At 55.3% G+C, this 14,440-nt stretch overlaps 5 protein-coding genes across 5 annotated transcripts; 4 read left to right on the top strand and 1 right to left on the bottom strand.

Annotated features, from left to right (window-relative positions):
* Positions 1-3,694: 3,694 nt before the first annotated feature.
* On the top strand, positions 3,695-6,511 carry CH63R_10698 (Duf544 domain-containing protein; the record flags this gene model as incomplete). The annotated part of the gene is made up of 1 exon (XM_018305672.1): positions 3,695-6,511. The coding sequence occupies one exon, from the start codon at positions 3,695-3,697 to the stop codon at positions 6,509-6,511; it is 2,817 nt and encodes a 938-aa protein (XP_018155096.1).
* A 748-nt stretch (positions 6,512-7,259) lies between these two features.
* CH63R_10697 (3-oxo-5-alpha-steroid 4-dehydrogenase) lies at positions 7,260-8,388 on the top strand (the record flags this gene model as incomplete). Its single annotated transcript, XM_018305671.1, has 2 exons — positions 7,260-7,343; positions 7,501-8,388. 2 exons carry the CDS (start codon positions 7,260-7,262, stop codon positions 8,386-8,388), a joined length of 972 nt encoding a protein of 323 aa, XP_018155095.1.
* Positions 8,389-9,077: 689 nt separating this feature from the next.
* Positions 9,078-10,664, bottom strand: CH63R_10696 (Major facilitator superfamily transporter; the record flags this gene model as incomplete). Its single annotated transcript, XM_018305670.1, is given in 3 exon segments — positions 9,078-9,248; positions 9,261-10,254; positions 10,312-10,664. 3 exon segments carry the CDS (start codon positions 10,662-10,664, stop codon positions 9,078-9,080), a joined length of 1,518 nt encoding a protein of 505 aa, XP_018155094.1.
* Positions 10,665-12,412: 1,748 nt separating this feature from the next.
* On the top strand, positions 12,413-12,877 carry CH63R_10695 (EC13 protein; the record flags this gene model as incomplete). Its single annotated transcript, XM_018305669.1, has 1 exon — positions 12,413-12,877. The coding sequence occupies one exon, from the start codon at positions 12,413-12,415 to the stop codon at positions 12,875-12,877; it is 465 nt and encodes a 154-aa protein (XP_018155093.1).
* Positions 12,878-13,244: 367 nt separating this feature from the next.
* Positions 13,245-14,031, top strand: CH63R_10694 (Beta-ketoacyl synthase domain-containing protein; the record flags this gene model as incomplete). The annotated part of the gene is given in 2 exon segments (XM_018305668.1): positions 13,245-13,865; positions 13,876-14,031. The coding sequence occupies 2 exon segments, from the start codon at positions 13,245-13,247 to the stop codon at positions 14,029-14,031; spliced, it is 777 nt and encodes a 258-aa protein (XP_018155092.1).
* Between the last annotated feature and the right edge of the window lie 409 nt (positions 14,032-14,440).

The following is a 14,440-nucleotide window of genomic DNA, read 5'->3' as shown; positions in this document are numbered from 1 at the left end:
TTCGTCTCCTTTCTCAAGTCAAAAGTAACTTCAGGGTTGGCACCTTGATGAGGGACTCTCTCCTTTCCGTTTCTTTCTTGAGTTTTGCTGGTTGAACCACACGGTAGTACTTCAAGGGACGGACGCAACGTAGTCGACGGAAACGTCGCGGGTGTGGTTTTCGCCGTTGAAATATTCCGTTGGGGCGAGTGAGCATCGTGTCCCTATATCCTCCCATGAAATCACTTGGACATGCGCTGAACACCATCGAAATATCACAAATCCCCGTTGATGAGAGACCATCTGGACACGCGAGGACATGGGAGCCCGAAAAGGGGGTTTGCAAGACGCAAATAGCTACTTATGTGCTCCCGAACTCGCCGTGCAGTCTCTTGACCCGTCCCCGGCAGCCCTCCCGAGGACCGGCGGTCACGGAGCACGTCTTTATTGGCCGGATACCCGTTCGTTATTAGAGTTCCGACGCACCCCCGGATTCCACAACGAGGTGTGAACGGTGTGAAGTCTGTGTGTGTTTTTTTATGTTTCTTTTTTGCCTCTGATTTCTCATATCCCTCTTTACGCGTGGCAGCTGGGCATGATGACGAGAGATGCAAGCCCGCCCGGCCAAAGAGTTGAAACGAGGGAGGGAAGAAGAAAAAAAAAGGTTTGTCCAAGGTTGAGATCATGCACCTAGCAAATGAACCCTCTCGTCCTCCCCTGCTTCTACGGCGTACATACCTCCCTTACGTTGCCATATAAGTTTGGTCATTACTCAGAACATCAGTACAGGTGAGTCACACTCTATCGGTCTGTCCCTGAGTGGGAGACCGACGACGCAAGGATGGAAGGGTGGTGGAAGGACTCACGATGGAGGAAAGGAACAAGACTCCGTTGGTGGTGTCTGAGCAAGCAGAACGCGGAAGATACACCTCCTATTAGCGTCAAACGGTCCCATTGAGGCACGAACGGGCAAGCACAGAAGGGGCGCGCCACGAAAGGATTGGGAGATGAAGAGGAGACACCGAGTGACATGGGACCCGAACCAAGGTTAACGCATACGAAAAGTGTCGTCCGGACCTCTGTCGAAGACTGCTTCCGGCGACATTCATGCTGGACCTGTTCATGCTGGACGGCGGGGGGGGGGGGGGACCAGCTCTTCAAGGATTCCGCGAACCATGACCATAACCATGATCTATGAGTGAGATGCGGTACATTACTGGTCCTAAGTAAGTACACACGTGTTTGCGTGCCCCCAGACCGAGTGTCAGGCCGATTGTGGGGCCATCGCGATGAAACGGAGGCTCGGACTTTTTTTCGATTGGGGGGGAGGGAGGAGGGGAGGAGCTTGAAAGGGCTGAGAGCCAGGCAATGCGTGTAAGAGCCACATGCGTGGATGAGCGTATAAATGTGTGGTGAATGACTATGTGGATCACGAGACCACAGCTGTGATGGTGTTGTTAACAAGGGCGCACCGGCGGGTTGGCGACGGGCTGTTAGGACGGCGGCTCGCCCGTCCGTAAACTGGAGACGACGGACGGCGAGAGTTAAGTCGCGGCGGGCACAGACACGGAGCACCGCGCGGGACCTTCTGCGTCATTGCGCGGGGGCGATCCATGAAGGCGAGTGGCTGAAAGGGGCATAAGGCACAAGGGGAGATGGGGCAGCCTGTGGAGTCCGTCCTGTCCGAATGTGGCTGAGACTACCAATTGACGCCACATCTTCAAGTCACCCACACAGTCCAGCCGTTCTTCCACTTGGGTGACCCATGGTGCATGGTGAATTGGGATCAATCTCGTCCGTCTCTGTTTATCGGACACCGATACGTGTATGAATAGGTACTCCTTGGCCTGCACAGCTGCTCCCTACAATCGTCTGTTAGGTATCGCGACGCGACCGGCTGAGCCTCAAGACAACGGAGCGGGCAGGCTTGCTGATTGGTTGGTGGGTGTGTGTGCATATCGGCGAGGAGTGGACGCGCAAGCTCCAGGTGGTGAAGCTTCCCATCCCATCATCCGTCGCCTACGGAGCAGGAACTACACTTGTAGTACGGCGCATTGACACGCGCGTGAATAAGCCGTGATATGGTCGTCGTCGTCACCATGCGAATGCTCCCGTTTGCATTCGTCTGTCAATACCGCATAAGGGTTGGCGGGCTGGTGATTCACAGCGAGCTGAGGCGTCACCAATCCACGACCGTGAGATGAGGAGGTTTCTCACTCTCTCCCAGATGCATGTTTTCTGGCGGCGAGCCTCCGCGACTTGACTCGGCTCGACTCGACTCGGGGACACCCCAGGGATCTTCCCCACGGCGGTGGCGGGCAGCAAGCAGCCATAGGTAGCCAAGTTGCCTCTGGTGGGCGCAGCAGAGCTTCTCGCAGAGAGTGTTGGTTGCTGCTGCGGTTCCCTGTCCGCGTAAGTCGAGGTGCTGGTGCCGCCCCGGCCCTGCGTCCAGCGGCCCACTTGGATGCGTCGGAGCTCAAGGGAGCTGTCAAGCGGGCTGGAGGGGACATTGGATATGAAAGCCTTTGAAACTCGGCGTGGAGAACAGTGACTTGTTTCGGGTCTCAGGACTCATGTTGCCTGGCCTGGATTGGTTCCCCAACGTTGCCTTGAAGTACACCGTTTTTTCCCAGCCCACAATGTAGAGAAGGACAGAGAAGAAACATAGGACTGAGCTGGGTGAGGTAGCTGTGCCACTACCCTCTCGGTACCTATCTACCTGTCCCGCCAGCGCCTCCAATTGGTGGTGGTGGGGGGGAGGAAGGCGCACCGCCACCCTCGTCCATTGTCCTCCGTGTCTCGTGCATGTGTCCAGCGCCTGCACTGCGCTATGTGCTGCGTTGCGTTGCGTTGCGCTCCGTTGCGTTGCGCTGCGTGGACCGCAGAATTCCAGTCCAACGGCGTGTGCAATGCACAGAGGGTGGTGGGTGGTCTTGGCTTGCTTCGGTTTTCGGTTTTCAGGTTCCTCGTTCCTCACTCCGACTTGCAGCAGCAGGATAGATGCTCAGACTCTCTGCCTTTCTCTCACTCTCACCCTCACTCTCACCTTCACTTTCACCCTCTCTCACTCTCACTCGTTCGCTGTCTCCCTCCCTCTCCCTCTCACCTTCTTCCCCAACTCCCCAAAACCCATGCCAATCTTCCTGCAACCTCTGAAACATTCTGCTTCGTCTTTTTGGCCGCCTGCCATTTTCAGCTCCCGGAAGAGGCCGGGGGGAATAGAGGTAACCCATCCCGAGCAAACCCCCTCTTTCCTTCCTTTCCTCCTAGCAGGGTTCTCGGAACCGCCGTTGGTGATTGTTTAATACCCTTTTTTACTATGTGCTTACTTTTTTCCCAATTTTTCCAATTTTTGGCAGCTGATTACCTGCAGTTACCCCAGAACATAGAGGCGGGATACCAGGATTCCAAGAGCAGCCCACCTGGATGACGACACCTCCCCGGAGCTTCAGTCTCACCCAGGTCTCTCGTCGCCCAGTCCGCTTGCCGAGCATTCCCCAACCCCGCCTGCAGCGTTCCACCAGCTGCCATTCCGACTTTCTCCCCATTATCCCACGACACGCTACGGCTCGATACTATACGATACGATACCCTAATCTACGCCTCGTCGTCCTTTCTTCTTGCCTCCCACGAGTGAAGACCGTCCCGACGAAAAATACCTCTTAATTGCCCTCTCGCGCTCTCTCTTGTCCGAGACTTCGGGACCCTCGTCGACATGGTTACCCGTAAGCCCGTCTCCGACGATAGTTCCATCGACGCCAACGCCGGCACCCCGCGCGTACAAGACATGCGAAAGGAGCTCTGGGGGGGTGCCACCGACTCCCCGTCAACCGACGCAGGCAGCGTCTGGGACGATGCCCCCCAGCAGAAGGGCGCCGCTGCCCTGAACCAGCAAACGATACCAGAAGACATCACCGAATCGCTCAGGCCCGCAGGCGTTGCGGTACAGGGCCCTCATATGACCAATGGTGCTTGGGGCGACGACGACGTCGACGTTCAAGGTCATGATCACCGACCTCCAACCGTCGGCCAACCGACGACCGACGCCAACAGTGTTCCGCTTGTGCTGCGGCCGGGGCCACCGCCTGCACGATCCGATACAAACCCATTCAAGAGAAAGGACTTTCGGGCTGACACCGACCCGACATCGCCGCCGTTGGCCAACAGTCCCCCGACAATGCCACCGTTGCAGCCTCTGTCGCAAATGAGCACCGGTGAGATGAGTAACAATCCGTGGCAACCCGCTCTCGATCATCATGCCCAAAGAACTGCCACTGCTGCCAACGCCGCTACGGCCAGCGCTCAACAGTCTCTCCGCACCCAGCACAGCGGGGATTCTGAGCGCGATGCATGGGCTGCCTCCCAAGACCCGAAGTTGCTTGCGATATCGACATCCCCGGCCCTACTATCTCTGCCCTCTGAACCCGCCTCTCCCGCGTGGGACGAGCTGCCGGAGAATCAGACGAAGAAGCCTGCGGAAGCGCAGAAGCCAGTCAGTAACGATGTTGCCGGAGACCAACACGCGTGGGACGACTTGGGCTCGCAAAACAAGGGCAAGGCGAAGGCTGCTGCTCCCGTAATACCTCCTCCTCTCACTGTCGAGGACGCTCCCATGGACGATTGGAACCTTATTGATGTTGAACCACCTGCTGGTCCGCCGCCGGGCAGGTCGCACGTGACGGACCAGAACCCCGAAACGTCTGAGCGACAGTCCGCAGATGAAAAGCTGCCTCCAGCTCTGCCACCACGACACGACGAAGAGGTTCCGCCCCGGCAGCCGCCACGTCCCGTAGACGGCAAGTCGGAAACCTACCAGATCAAGAACGTTGCCTGGTACGACCACAGCGCCGAGAAGAACCCGCGCATCTCGCCCATCCTCGTCCAAAACGCCAACGGGCCGTGTCCGCTGCTGGCCCTGGTCAACGCGCTCACGCTGACGACACCGCCATCTCTGTCGGACACGGCACTCGTGCAGGTGCTCCGTTCTCGGGAGCAAATCAGCCTCGGGTACCTTCTAGACGCCGTCGTCGACGAGCTCATGAGGAGAACGCAAGAGTCGCTGCCCGACGTATCTTTGCTTTACGGTTTTCTCAAGGGCCTCCACACGGGCATGAACGTGAACCCGCGCTTCGTGCCGACGCCCGATATTGTAAAGGCCTTTAAGCGCACCTCGCTGACCCATCTGCACCCGACGGAGCGCGACGACCTGATCCCGGGAACGTTTGAAGACACCAAGGAGATGGCCCTGTACGCTGCTTTCGCCATCCCGCTGATCCACGGATGGCTGCCAACCAAATCGGACCCGGCGTATGCCGCCTTCGAGCGCCAGGCCGCCTCGTTTGAAGACGTGCAGACACTGCTGTTTCGGGACGAGGAGCTCCAGGAGAAGCTGGGCACGTTGACGGAGGAAGAGGAGGAGGTGTTTTCGGACATACAGGCGATAAAAGCGTTCCTGGAAACATCGGCAACGCAGCTGACGCCGTCGGGTCTGGACGTCATTACAAGAGCCATGAGGCCTGGGTCCTTCGCCATCCTCTTCCGTAACGACCACTTTTCCACGCTCTATCGGCATCCTTCGACGCAGCAGCTGCTTGTGCTCGTTACCGATGCGGGCTACGCCGCGCACGACGAAGTGGTCTGGGAGTCGCTGGCCGACGTGAACGGCGAGCGAACCGAATACTACTCTGGTGATTTCCGCCTCGTGGGCGGCGAGGGCGAGCAGTCGCAAGGCAGCTCCCGCGGGGGCCAGGCCAGCGTCGGCGACAAAAACGGTTCGGGAGGAGGCAAACCTAGAGTCGACACGGGAGACGAGGGCGAAGGAGGCTGGTCGACTGTGCAGGGTCGCGGGCGGCAGAAGAAGCTGGAGCCGCCGTCGCAGTCAGACGAAGCACCTCTATCGCCCAACCACGAGCAGGAGGACAGAGATCTCGCACTGGCTCTCCAGCTACAGGAGGAGGAAGAGCAGCGGCACAGAGCCGAGCAGTCGGCTCGTCGGCGGGAAAGCATCTTGAGCGAACAGTACATTGAGCAGCAAGCACGTCTGCAGCAAGGCCCGACGACGAGGCGCGTGGCCAATAGGCAGGCCGTACGAGCGGGCGCCCCGCGCAGCAACAGCATCGGCAACATTAACTCGACAGTCTCGCAGGGCAGCCGGCGAAACTCGAACAGCAACGCAGCTGTGCCGCCAACATCGGGGCGTCAGCCGGGCCAACCGCCGCAGATGGTGCGGCCACTTGTGCCGCCTGTGGTCCCCGTCCGCCGGTCAGGAGTAAATCGGCCGGCGGATGAAGGGTTGGACGATGCGCCCCCGACGTACGAGCAAGCGCAGGCGGCAGCCAAGTACGAGCCGCCACCCGGGCATCCACATCACGCAAGCAGCCCAACGGTTGGGCGGCAAGGCAACAATGGCGGGGCGGGGCCGTCTTTTCCGCCTCGGCCGATGGTGGGCGGCGGGCGAGGCCGGGTAATGGGACCGGGCGGAGTGGTCGGCAGCTCTCAAACGGCTAGAGACCGGGACTGCATCGTCATGTGAAGATGGGAAATGGGACAATGGAAGCGTTGCGGCGTCCTTCATGAAGAGGCGTCGGTGGGTTTAACTTTCTATCTGCATCCATTTTACTCGCCGGCATGGGTTCATCGCAGCCCCTTTGTTTTTGCGAGAGAGCGAAGCAGAGTCGCGAGTCTTGTTTTCATTGTACAAAACATCTTTTTTTTTCTTAGCGGGATGGCGTTGGAAAACATGACTTGGAATCAGACAGGGGCGAACTGAAGAGTAAGACTTTATTAAGATGCACTGGTGTGTTGGTGTGACAATGGTTGTCGGTAGTGATACTGGATGTGGGCATCTCCAATTGGGTGATGGTGATTGTCATGATGCTCTGCTGCTGCTGCTGCTGCTGCTGCAAGGGGTAAGCTGTGGTGGAGAAGCGAGCGCTGGGGAAACATTCCGATTTACAGGGGTCTGCAGCTAGGGGCCCGGGTGGCTCAGGAACCCGCTTTTCGGTTGGCCCAGAAGGGGAAAGCGGTGTGTAGGCGCATCGTCGTCCCCATTTCCCGCCCGGACCCTCGTTTTGATGTCATTGACCACCACATCACCACCTATTTCGCTCAGCATCGCATAGGCGGGAGGGAAGCTCAAAACACAACACGCAGGATTGAAGAGTGATCAGGAGGAATTGGGTTGGGTTCAGAAAAACAATCTTTCTTGACACACGGTTTCACATACATAGTCTCATTTTTGCCCTGCCTTCTTTTTCCACAACCAGTCAACTGATCCCGACATGGCGCTTGTCGAGGGCTGGTTGCCGCCCACTCGGGAGAACTGGGAGACCCTCACCATCGTGTGGCAGCTTTCCTGGCCCGTGGTATGTCTTCCTCTCTAATATCCAACTCTCTCTCTCCCTTTACCTCTCCAACTCTGTCTCTCACACACTCACACTCACACACTCTCTCTGTCTTGTTTCGAGAGGAGAAGAGAGAGAAATCAGTCTCGAGCTGGACCGTGGCTGACACACGCACTAGTTTGGCTCGCTGCAATACTTCATCAGCTGGTACGGTATGGGCAAGACATCGGTCCAGAGCCGCCTCAACATCCCCGGCCGCCTCGCCTGGTTCCTGATGGAGATCCCTGGCGTCACTACCCTGCTGTACATCATGAACACCCTGCCCGCCCAGCTCGGCATCCACGACCTGCCGTGGCAGAACAAGGTGCTCGCCGGCCTATTCGTACGTCCCATGTCCCCCCTCTCTCTTCTTATTCGGGTCTTACCACAAACCCACAACGCGAGATCCGTACAACTGACAATGACGACCAAGACGATCCACTACGCCTATCGCGCAGTCATCTTCCCCATCGTGCAGCCCTCCATGTCGCCCATCCACCTCCTCGTCGCCCTTTCCGCCCTGTCTTTCCAGCTAATGAACGGCGCCTGTCTGGGCAGCTACCTCGCCGCCTACGGGCCCACCACAAAGGCCCAGTGGGATGCCGCCCTCGGCTTCGGCGGCGTCGCCCAGTTCGTCGCCGGCATCGCCATCTTCTATGTCGGCCTCGCCGGCAACTACTTTCACGACGAGGAGCTCCGCGAGATCCGCCGCGCCGAGCAGCGGCGCCAGGAAAAGGCCGTCGCTGCCAGCAAAGGCGGCAACGGCGGCAAGGGTGTGCACAAGCACTACCGCATCCCCGAAGCCATGCTGTTCCGCTACATGTTGTATCCGCACTACTTCTGCGAGTGGGTCGAGTGGTTCGGCTTCTGGATGGCGAGCGGCTGGAGCGTCCCCGGCCGGGCTTTCCTCCTCAACGAGATCTTTGTCATGTTCCCGCGCGCGAGGAGCGGCAGGCGCTGGTACGTCGACCAGTTTGGCGAGGAGAAGATCCGGAAGAAGTGGACCATTGTCCCGGGCGTCTACTGACGAGAGCTCGGGGGTGCGGTGATCGGTTCAGTCTTTGGCGCGTGAACCCTTAACTCCAGGGAAATCACAGTTACACAGGCGAGTTTGAAAAGTATTGTGTAAGCCATAAGCGCCGAAGGCCTATACAGGCACAGCATAAGCGTATGTCTGCGGCTGTTCGCTTACAAACAATGGGAGTCCCTATTTCCCTATGTAACGTGACTGTTTCAGCCCGTTCAATGACCTCGGATGAAAACCAAATTGGTAAGGCGGCCGGGAAAACGTCTCGCTCTGTTGCAGGATATTTTCTTCCCCGATGTGTGCCTTAATCCCACTATCGTTGAAAAGCATCGCAGATCCATTTGCGTACCGTGTCTGCGAGTGTCTTCTGCAAGAGCAGCTAAGTTTAGCAGAAGGCAGCCAATTTTCGCATAGTCGTCAAAATCCAGACAATCGAGTCTGAGTTACTACCCATGACAATAGACAGAGGCCAAGTTCAGGTCGGTGAGATTTCAATTGAAGGACGCTTCTATCTGACTGGAGTATGTGTCCCTAAAGCCAGGCTCACTTCAACTGAAGCGGGGTCAGGTTTTATAAAGTTCTTTTGCACAAAATCCTTTAGTACTCGTCCTCCTTGTCCGGAAAGTGATTCTTTGTCTGTTTATAAGGGCAATATCTCTAATTCTAAAGCGAGGTGCATTTTCAGGATATTATCCACTATTTAACCAACCTTGCAGTTTTTGGCCTCGGGCTTCCAGTGTTTCTTTGAGTCCGAAGTCGGTTTTGAACTCTTTTCTCAGCTCAATCTCCTTCATGCAGAGAGCCAGACCAATGGGAACAATAGCAAACGGAATCAGAACAACCCAAACTCTCTTGAGTGCCTAAGTATACACATGGATGACCTGTTCCTTGAGCACTGGCTGAGCGTCAAACTGCTCAATGAGCAAGCGGATGGCATGCTCATACGCGACACCGTGGGCGAGCAGGTCACGCACCGACGGCTCAGGGATGAGATGGAAAAGCTCGTCGAAACGGAAATCGAAGACGGCGGAAGGGATGGCGGCATCCCAGATGGCTCCAAAAGACCGCGCGAAAGCCCACGCGGCGGTGGCGATGGCCACATCTGATTCGGGCACCGGCGCCTGGACAGCGGGCAGGGTAGCGGTCAGGGAGAGGCCGCCGCCCAGCCCGGCGAGAACTTGGAACACAATCCAAACGGCGGTGGAGGAGTTGGCATCCAGTGTGGTAATACAGCCGACCGCTATTGACAGGAGGACGAAGTCGGCAACGATGACAATCTTGTAGTGACCGGTTAAAGCTATAGCGATGCCGCCGGCCATTCCGGCGGGGGCAAGAGGGATGACAACGGCGAGGAGTTTGACTCCGGACTGAAGGGGAGTGGACTCGAGGAGAATTTGGAAGTACACTGGAAGAAAGAAGCTGAGCCAGCTGAGGACGATTCCGTGCAACGTGCAAGAAGGTAATCCCGTAGCCCAAAGCACAAGACATGTTGCTGTGGACCCGGAGAGGCATGATGGGCTCACGGGCGACTTTCCCTGGTGTCCACCAAAGAATATAAGCCCAGCGAAGCCGACCAGAAGGGGCAACAGAATATGCCATGATTTCCAGCTGGAGGTAGTGCTTCCCCAGGTCAACGGGATGAGAATCGAGACAACAGCGCATACGAGAATGAAGTTGCCGGAGTAGTCCACCCGTCCAAGCCGTTGAGCAATGGTGCCCTCTCGCTTGTGATTGACGCGTAAAAAGAGAGAGAAAAGGGAGAGGGCGGCCGCACAAACAGGCAAGTTTATATAGAAGACCCAGCGCCAGGTCGTGTTGTCGACAATAGCACCGCCGATGATGGGACCCAGGAAAGAGCCTAGGGTGCTGTGAACAAGTCAGTGATAGTCTCAACATAGATAAGAAGACGGGAATAATAAATACAAGAACATCATGACCATGGACACGTATTTCATGCGATCGCGCAAAGGGTTGAGGTCGGCGGTGATGGTGTCTGTCATAACGAATAAGCCTCCTCCCCCAAACCCCTGGATTAGGCGCGCGGCAATAAGCATGGGCAAGGAAGTCGATCCGCCGCAAAGTCCACTCCCGAGTGTGAAGAGTGATAGAGAGACGAGCATGGGAATCCTCCTGCCGAGAATATCGGCAGCTTGTCCCACCAATGGTTGGACAACGACAGTAGTGAGGAAGTATCCGTTCATGATCCAGATGTAGCGTGCGCCGACGTGGAGGTCCAGAGACATTGGTTGGCAACGACGTGGCGAGGATAGATGCATCCAAGCTTGTCAGCAGCATAGCGAGGTAGAGCCCGGGAAAGACGGCCCAAAAGCGCCAGCCTTGAGCCGTCCATGGTGTTGCTGGTTCGGCATGATCGCTCTCGATGACTTGCTGATCGGTTGAGGCTTGGGGAGCCGGAGGGGCCTGTAGAGGTTCATGCATCGCCATAGGTGAACTCCCGGGGTCTGTAGATTGTGCCATTCTGAGGCTCGGGCGTGCTCCTTGGTTTTGGCTGTAGATCCAGAGTGATGATGGAGGTGAAGACGAACCAGTAGAATTTGAGGTTGACACGGCTCAAGACAGATACGCAGACATTCATGAACTGTTAATCGTAGCATCAAATAGAAGTCCTTCTCGACTGCCAGAAGAGATAACAGAAGTAAGACATTGCGTGCTTCGGTCTGGACCAACTCCCAAGTGAACCCGAATCACTGGAGGTAACTCGTCTGGGCGGCTGCAGCTTGCATGCAGTCAGCGACCCGTTGAAGCGCCTCATCCTTTCTAGGAAATTCATGACCACCCTCGTGGATTATGATCTGGCAAACACGCGAGTCGCAAAGAGACGCCAGATCTAACCCCTGTTGGGCGTATCCGTCCTTGGCACCAACTACATGCACCGTTGGGATCTGAATCCTTTGCGGGTGAGTCCGAGGATGGTACCTCAGAAGGACCTCGATGCTCTGGGGTGCAGTCTGCCGAACATCCGGGTTTCTGCTCTCGAACTCGTTGCTTACGGTGGCCGTCCTGCAGCCATTCGCCCAACGTAACCCATCGTCTTCAGGGATCGCGTTTCCAGCCGCGTCCAGGCGTTCCGCCCGCAGGCATCCCGTTCCATCGTACGTTAGACGAACCTTTCCCGTATCTAGGTCGAATGGCATCGACGCGCCAACAAACACTGCCGCCTTGCCAAGATCGTCGGTGAATCCGTCACTTACTCACATGCCGTGTTCCGAGCAACTTTATGCATCTACTGTACTTAATATACCCATGTTACTGAAAAGAAGTAGAGGTATCCTGGTAAACCTAGTATACAGGATTTTGATTGTTGATACAAAAGAGTAACGATGGCCTTAAACGCATAAAGTGTACGGACAAGACCGAAATTACACAGTGTTCAATGTTGCCTAACGGTGTTCTTAAAATAATTTCTTTTCTAGCAGGCAACCTATACTACAGCTTAACTATATTATCGACCCCACAATATTAGCGTTACTAGCCTTCTCTACAGGATCACTAAGTGCCCTACCGTGCACACCAAAAGCACATGATAAGCAGAGAATTCTTAGGTATGTGGGGGTTTAGGTTTGTAATCTGGGTAGGGATGCGTGGCTACAAGGTGAGAGGATTATCCCAGCCGTAGGCAGAATAGACATAGCTAGACAATTATCACAGTTCAGATTACCAAACTCTTAGCGCATTGCCTCCTTACTAACATGTCGTGGTCAAAAGTGGATCCACAATTGCTAAGCTGCAATTGTGGCTTATATGCGCCTTGCGATATAACATTAGAAATCCAAGGTGAAGAAGTAAAAGTAAAATATAGCATTATGCAACTTCAGAGCATTCTCATATGTGTAGCGTATTGATGTGAAGATTGGCGGGCCCCACAGATTCAAGTATAAAGTGGGCGGTGTTTTCCTGCTACGATGCTCGTTTTTCATTACTCCAACATTCACTCACTCGCTTATCTCTCAAATCACACTCTTTATTAGCTTTCCAGCTTCACACTCTTTAAAAAGCCGCCATCATGAAGTTCTTTGCCTCTCTTTTGGCCGTTGCCCCTCTGGCTACTTCCGTCATGTCCCTAGCTGTTGACAAACTCGACACCCGTCAGAACTCTTGCATCGGCGCAACTTACCCTGTGTTGAGCGTCAACCATCTCGATCGGAAGGAATTCCAGGGCGAGATCGATCAGCGCGGCTCCCTTGGATGGCTTGCGACCCCGGATGTCAGTGTTATATTTGACTTCGGCGCTACCACACCGGCCAATCCCCAGTTGAACTTCAGGATTCTCAACAAAAATTCAGCTACTTGGAAGGCCGTAATCCTCAGCAACTATGTGGACACCATAACGACCCCGGCTAGGGAGACCGTTCGCATTTCGATTGACGCTGCTAGGAAGGTCGGGACCGACTCTATTCCGACTATCCTGGATGGATGCGTCCAACTCCCTCGCTTGGATGGTACTTGGTATGTGCAGATGGAGTCCTAGTCCAGTGTGAACCAAGACCTCCTACTTGGCCTGTTGGCATACCTCCACATGAATTACTTTAGCTGGCGCAGCAAGGGGCTATTATGTAATTTAGTAAAGCTACTGCAAGAGGTGTTTAATAGTAGAGCCTTATTTAGGCGGGGCCCCTAGTGTAATCTCTAAGGAGCTGAAGCTAAACCGATTATTTAACTCCTACTTAGTTTCTACTAAGCGTTGATGTGAGATATGCTTTAGGCTTCTTTTGAATGCTACAAATAATGAATATATTTTGAAAACTTCTAGATTCTATAGTAAGGCTAGTAAAGAAAAACAGTACTACAGATTTACATTATTCTCTTAAGTGCAAGGAACACGCAATCTGCACGACATGCTTCCCAAGGACCTCGACTTCTTCAACTGTTTGTCCTCGGTGGGCGGCATCGTAGGCTCCCGAGGACAGGGAAACTACAACGCAGGTAACACTTACAAGGACGCTCTGATGCACAACCGTCGCGCCCACGGCCTCAAGGATACAAGCATCAACGTCGGTGTCGTGCTCGGCATCGGCATCACGGCCGAGCGCGGCGAGATTCCGACTTACCTGGAATCGGGCGCCATGATCGGTGTCCGCGAGAAAGAGCTGCTGGCCACTGTTCAAGCAGCCATGGCCGACGAGCTCCCAGTCCAGTCGGTCGTCGGCCTCTCCACCGGCGGGTTGCCCAAGCAAAACGGCCACGATGAGCCTTACTGGTTTGAGGACGGCCGCTTTGCGCACCTGCGCATCTACGACACGCAGTCTTTTGCTGTGGTCAATGAGTATACGACGGCGGAGCTGCAGGCTGCGCTGGCGGCGGCCACGAGCTTGGCGAAGCCGTCGGAGTTGGTGTGCGGTGCCCTGATGCGCAAGCTTGCCAAGGCGATGTTGACCGAAATCGAGGACCTGGATTCGAGCAGACCCGTGAATGCGTACGGCGTTGACAGTTTGGTGGCTGTCGAGGCGCGCGCCTGGGTATTCAAAGGATGTCAAGAGCGACGTCAGCGTGTCCGACATTCTGAGCAACGTGCCCGTGTCGCAGTTGGCTGAGATCATTGCCGCAAAGAGTCAATTGGTCAGTGCGAGCGTCAGGAACGTGGAGAACACAAAGGATCTGTGGAAGAATGTGGGATACTGGTGATGTTCAAGCTGATTGTAGCAGTTTTATTCTTCAATCCATCGCAAGAAAGTTGGTTTTCTGTTCTATTTTGAGAGAATACACGTAATCTCCATCAGCTCCGGCCCTTGTTTCCCGGTGTGCCGCGTTTTCGGAATTGGGCCGAAAGAGTGGGCCATGCGGAGCGGTACGTGTTCGGAGTGGAGCGGGGTCGCCGAAGTCCGCAAAGGTTCATGGGTACTTAAAAACTGACTTGAAATAGTTGATCGACAACGAAGTAACGAAGCGTATTGCTATTAGCAGTAATGATAGATTGGGGCCATGTTCAGAAAAGGAATGATTATCACTTTCCATCTTGTGTGGGCAGACACGTTTAGCCTGCACTGCAAAGTTAAACGTTTTGGAATATCAAGGCGACTAAGTTGTACAGAAC

This window comes from Colletotrichum higginsianum, assembly GCF_001672515.1.
Source record: "Colletotrichum higginsianum IMI 349063 chromosome 7 map unlocalized unitig_7, whole genome shotgun sequence".
Taxonomy (NCBI): Eukaryota; Fungi; Ascomycota; class Sordariomycetes; order Glomerellales; family Glomerellaceae; genus Colletotrichum; species Colletotrichum higginsianum.
Note: the sequence above shows the minus strand (reverse complement) of the source record. Positions and strands in the feature narration are given on the sequence as shown.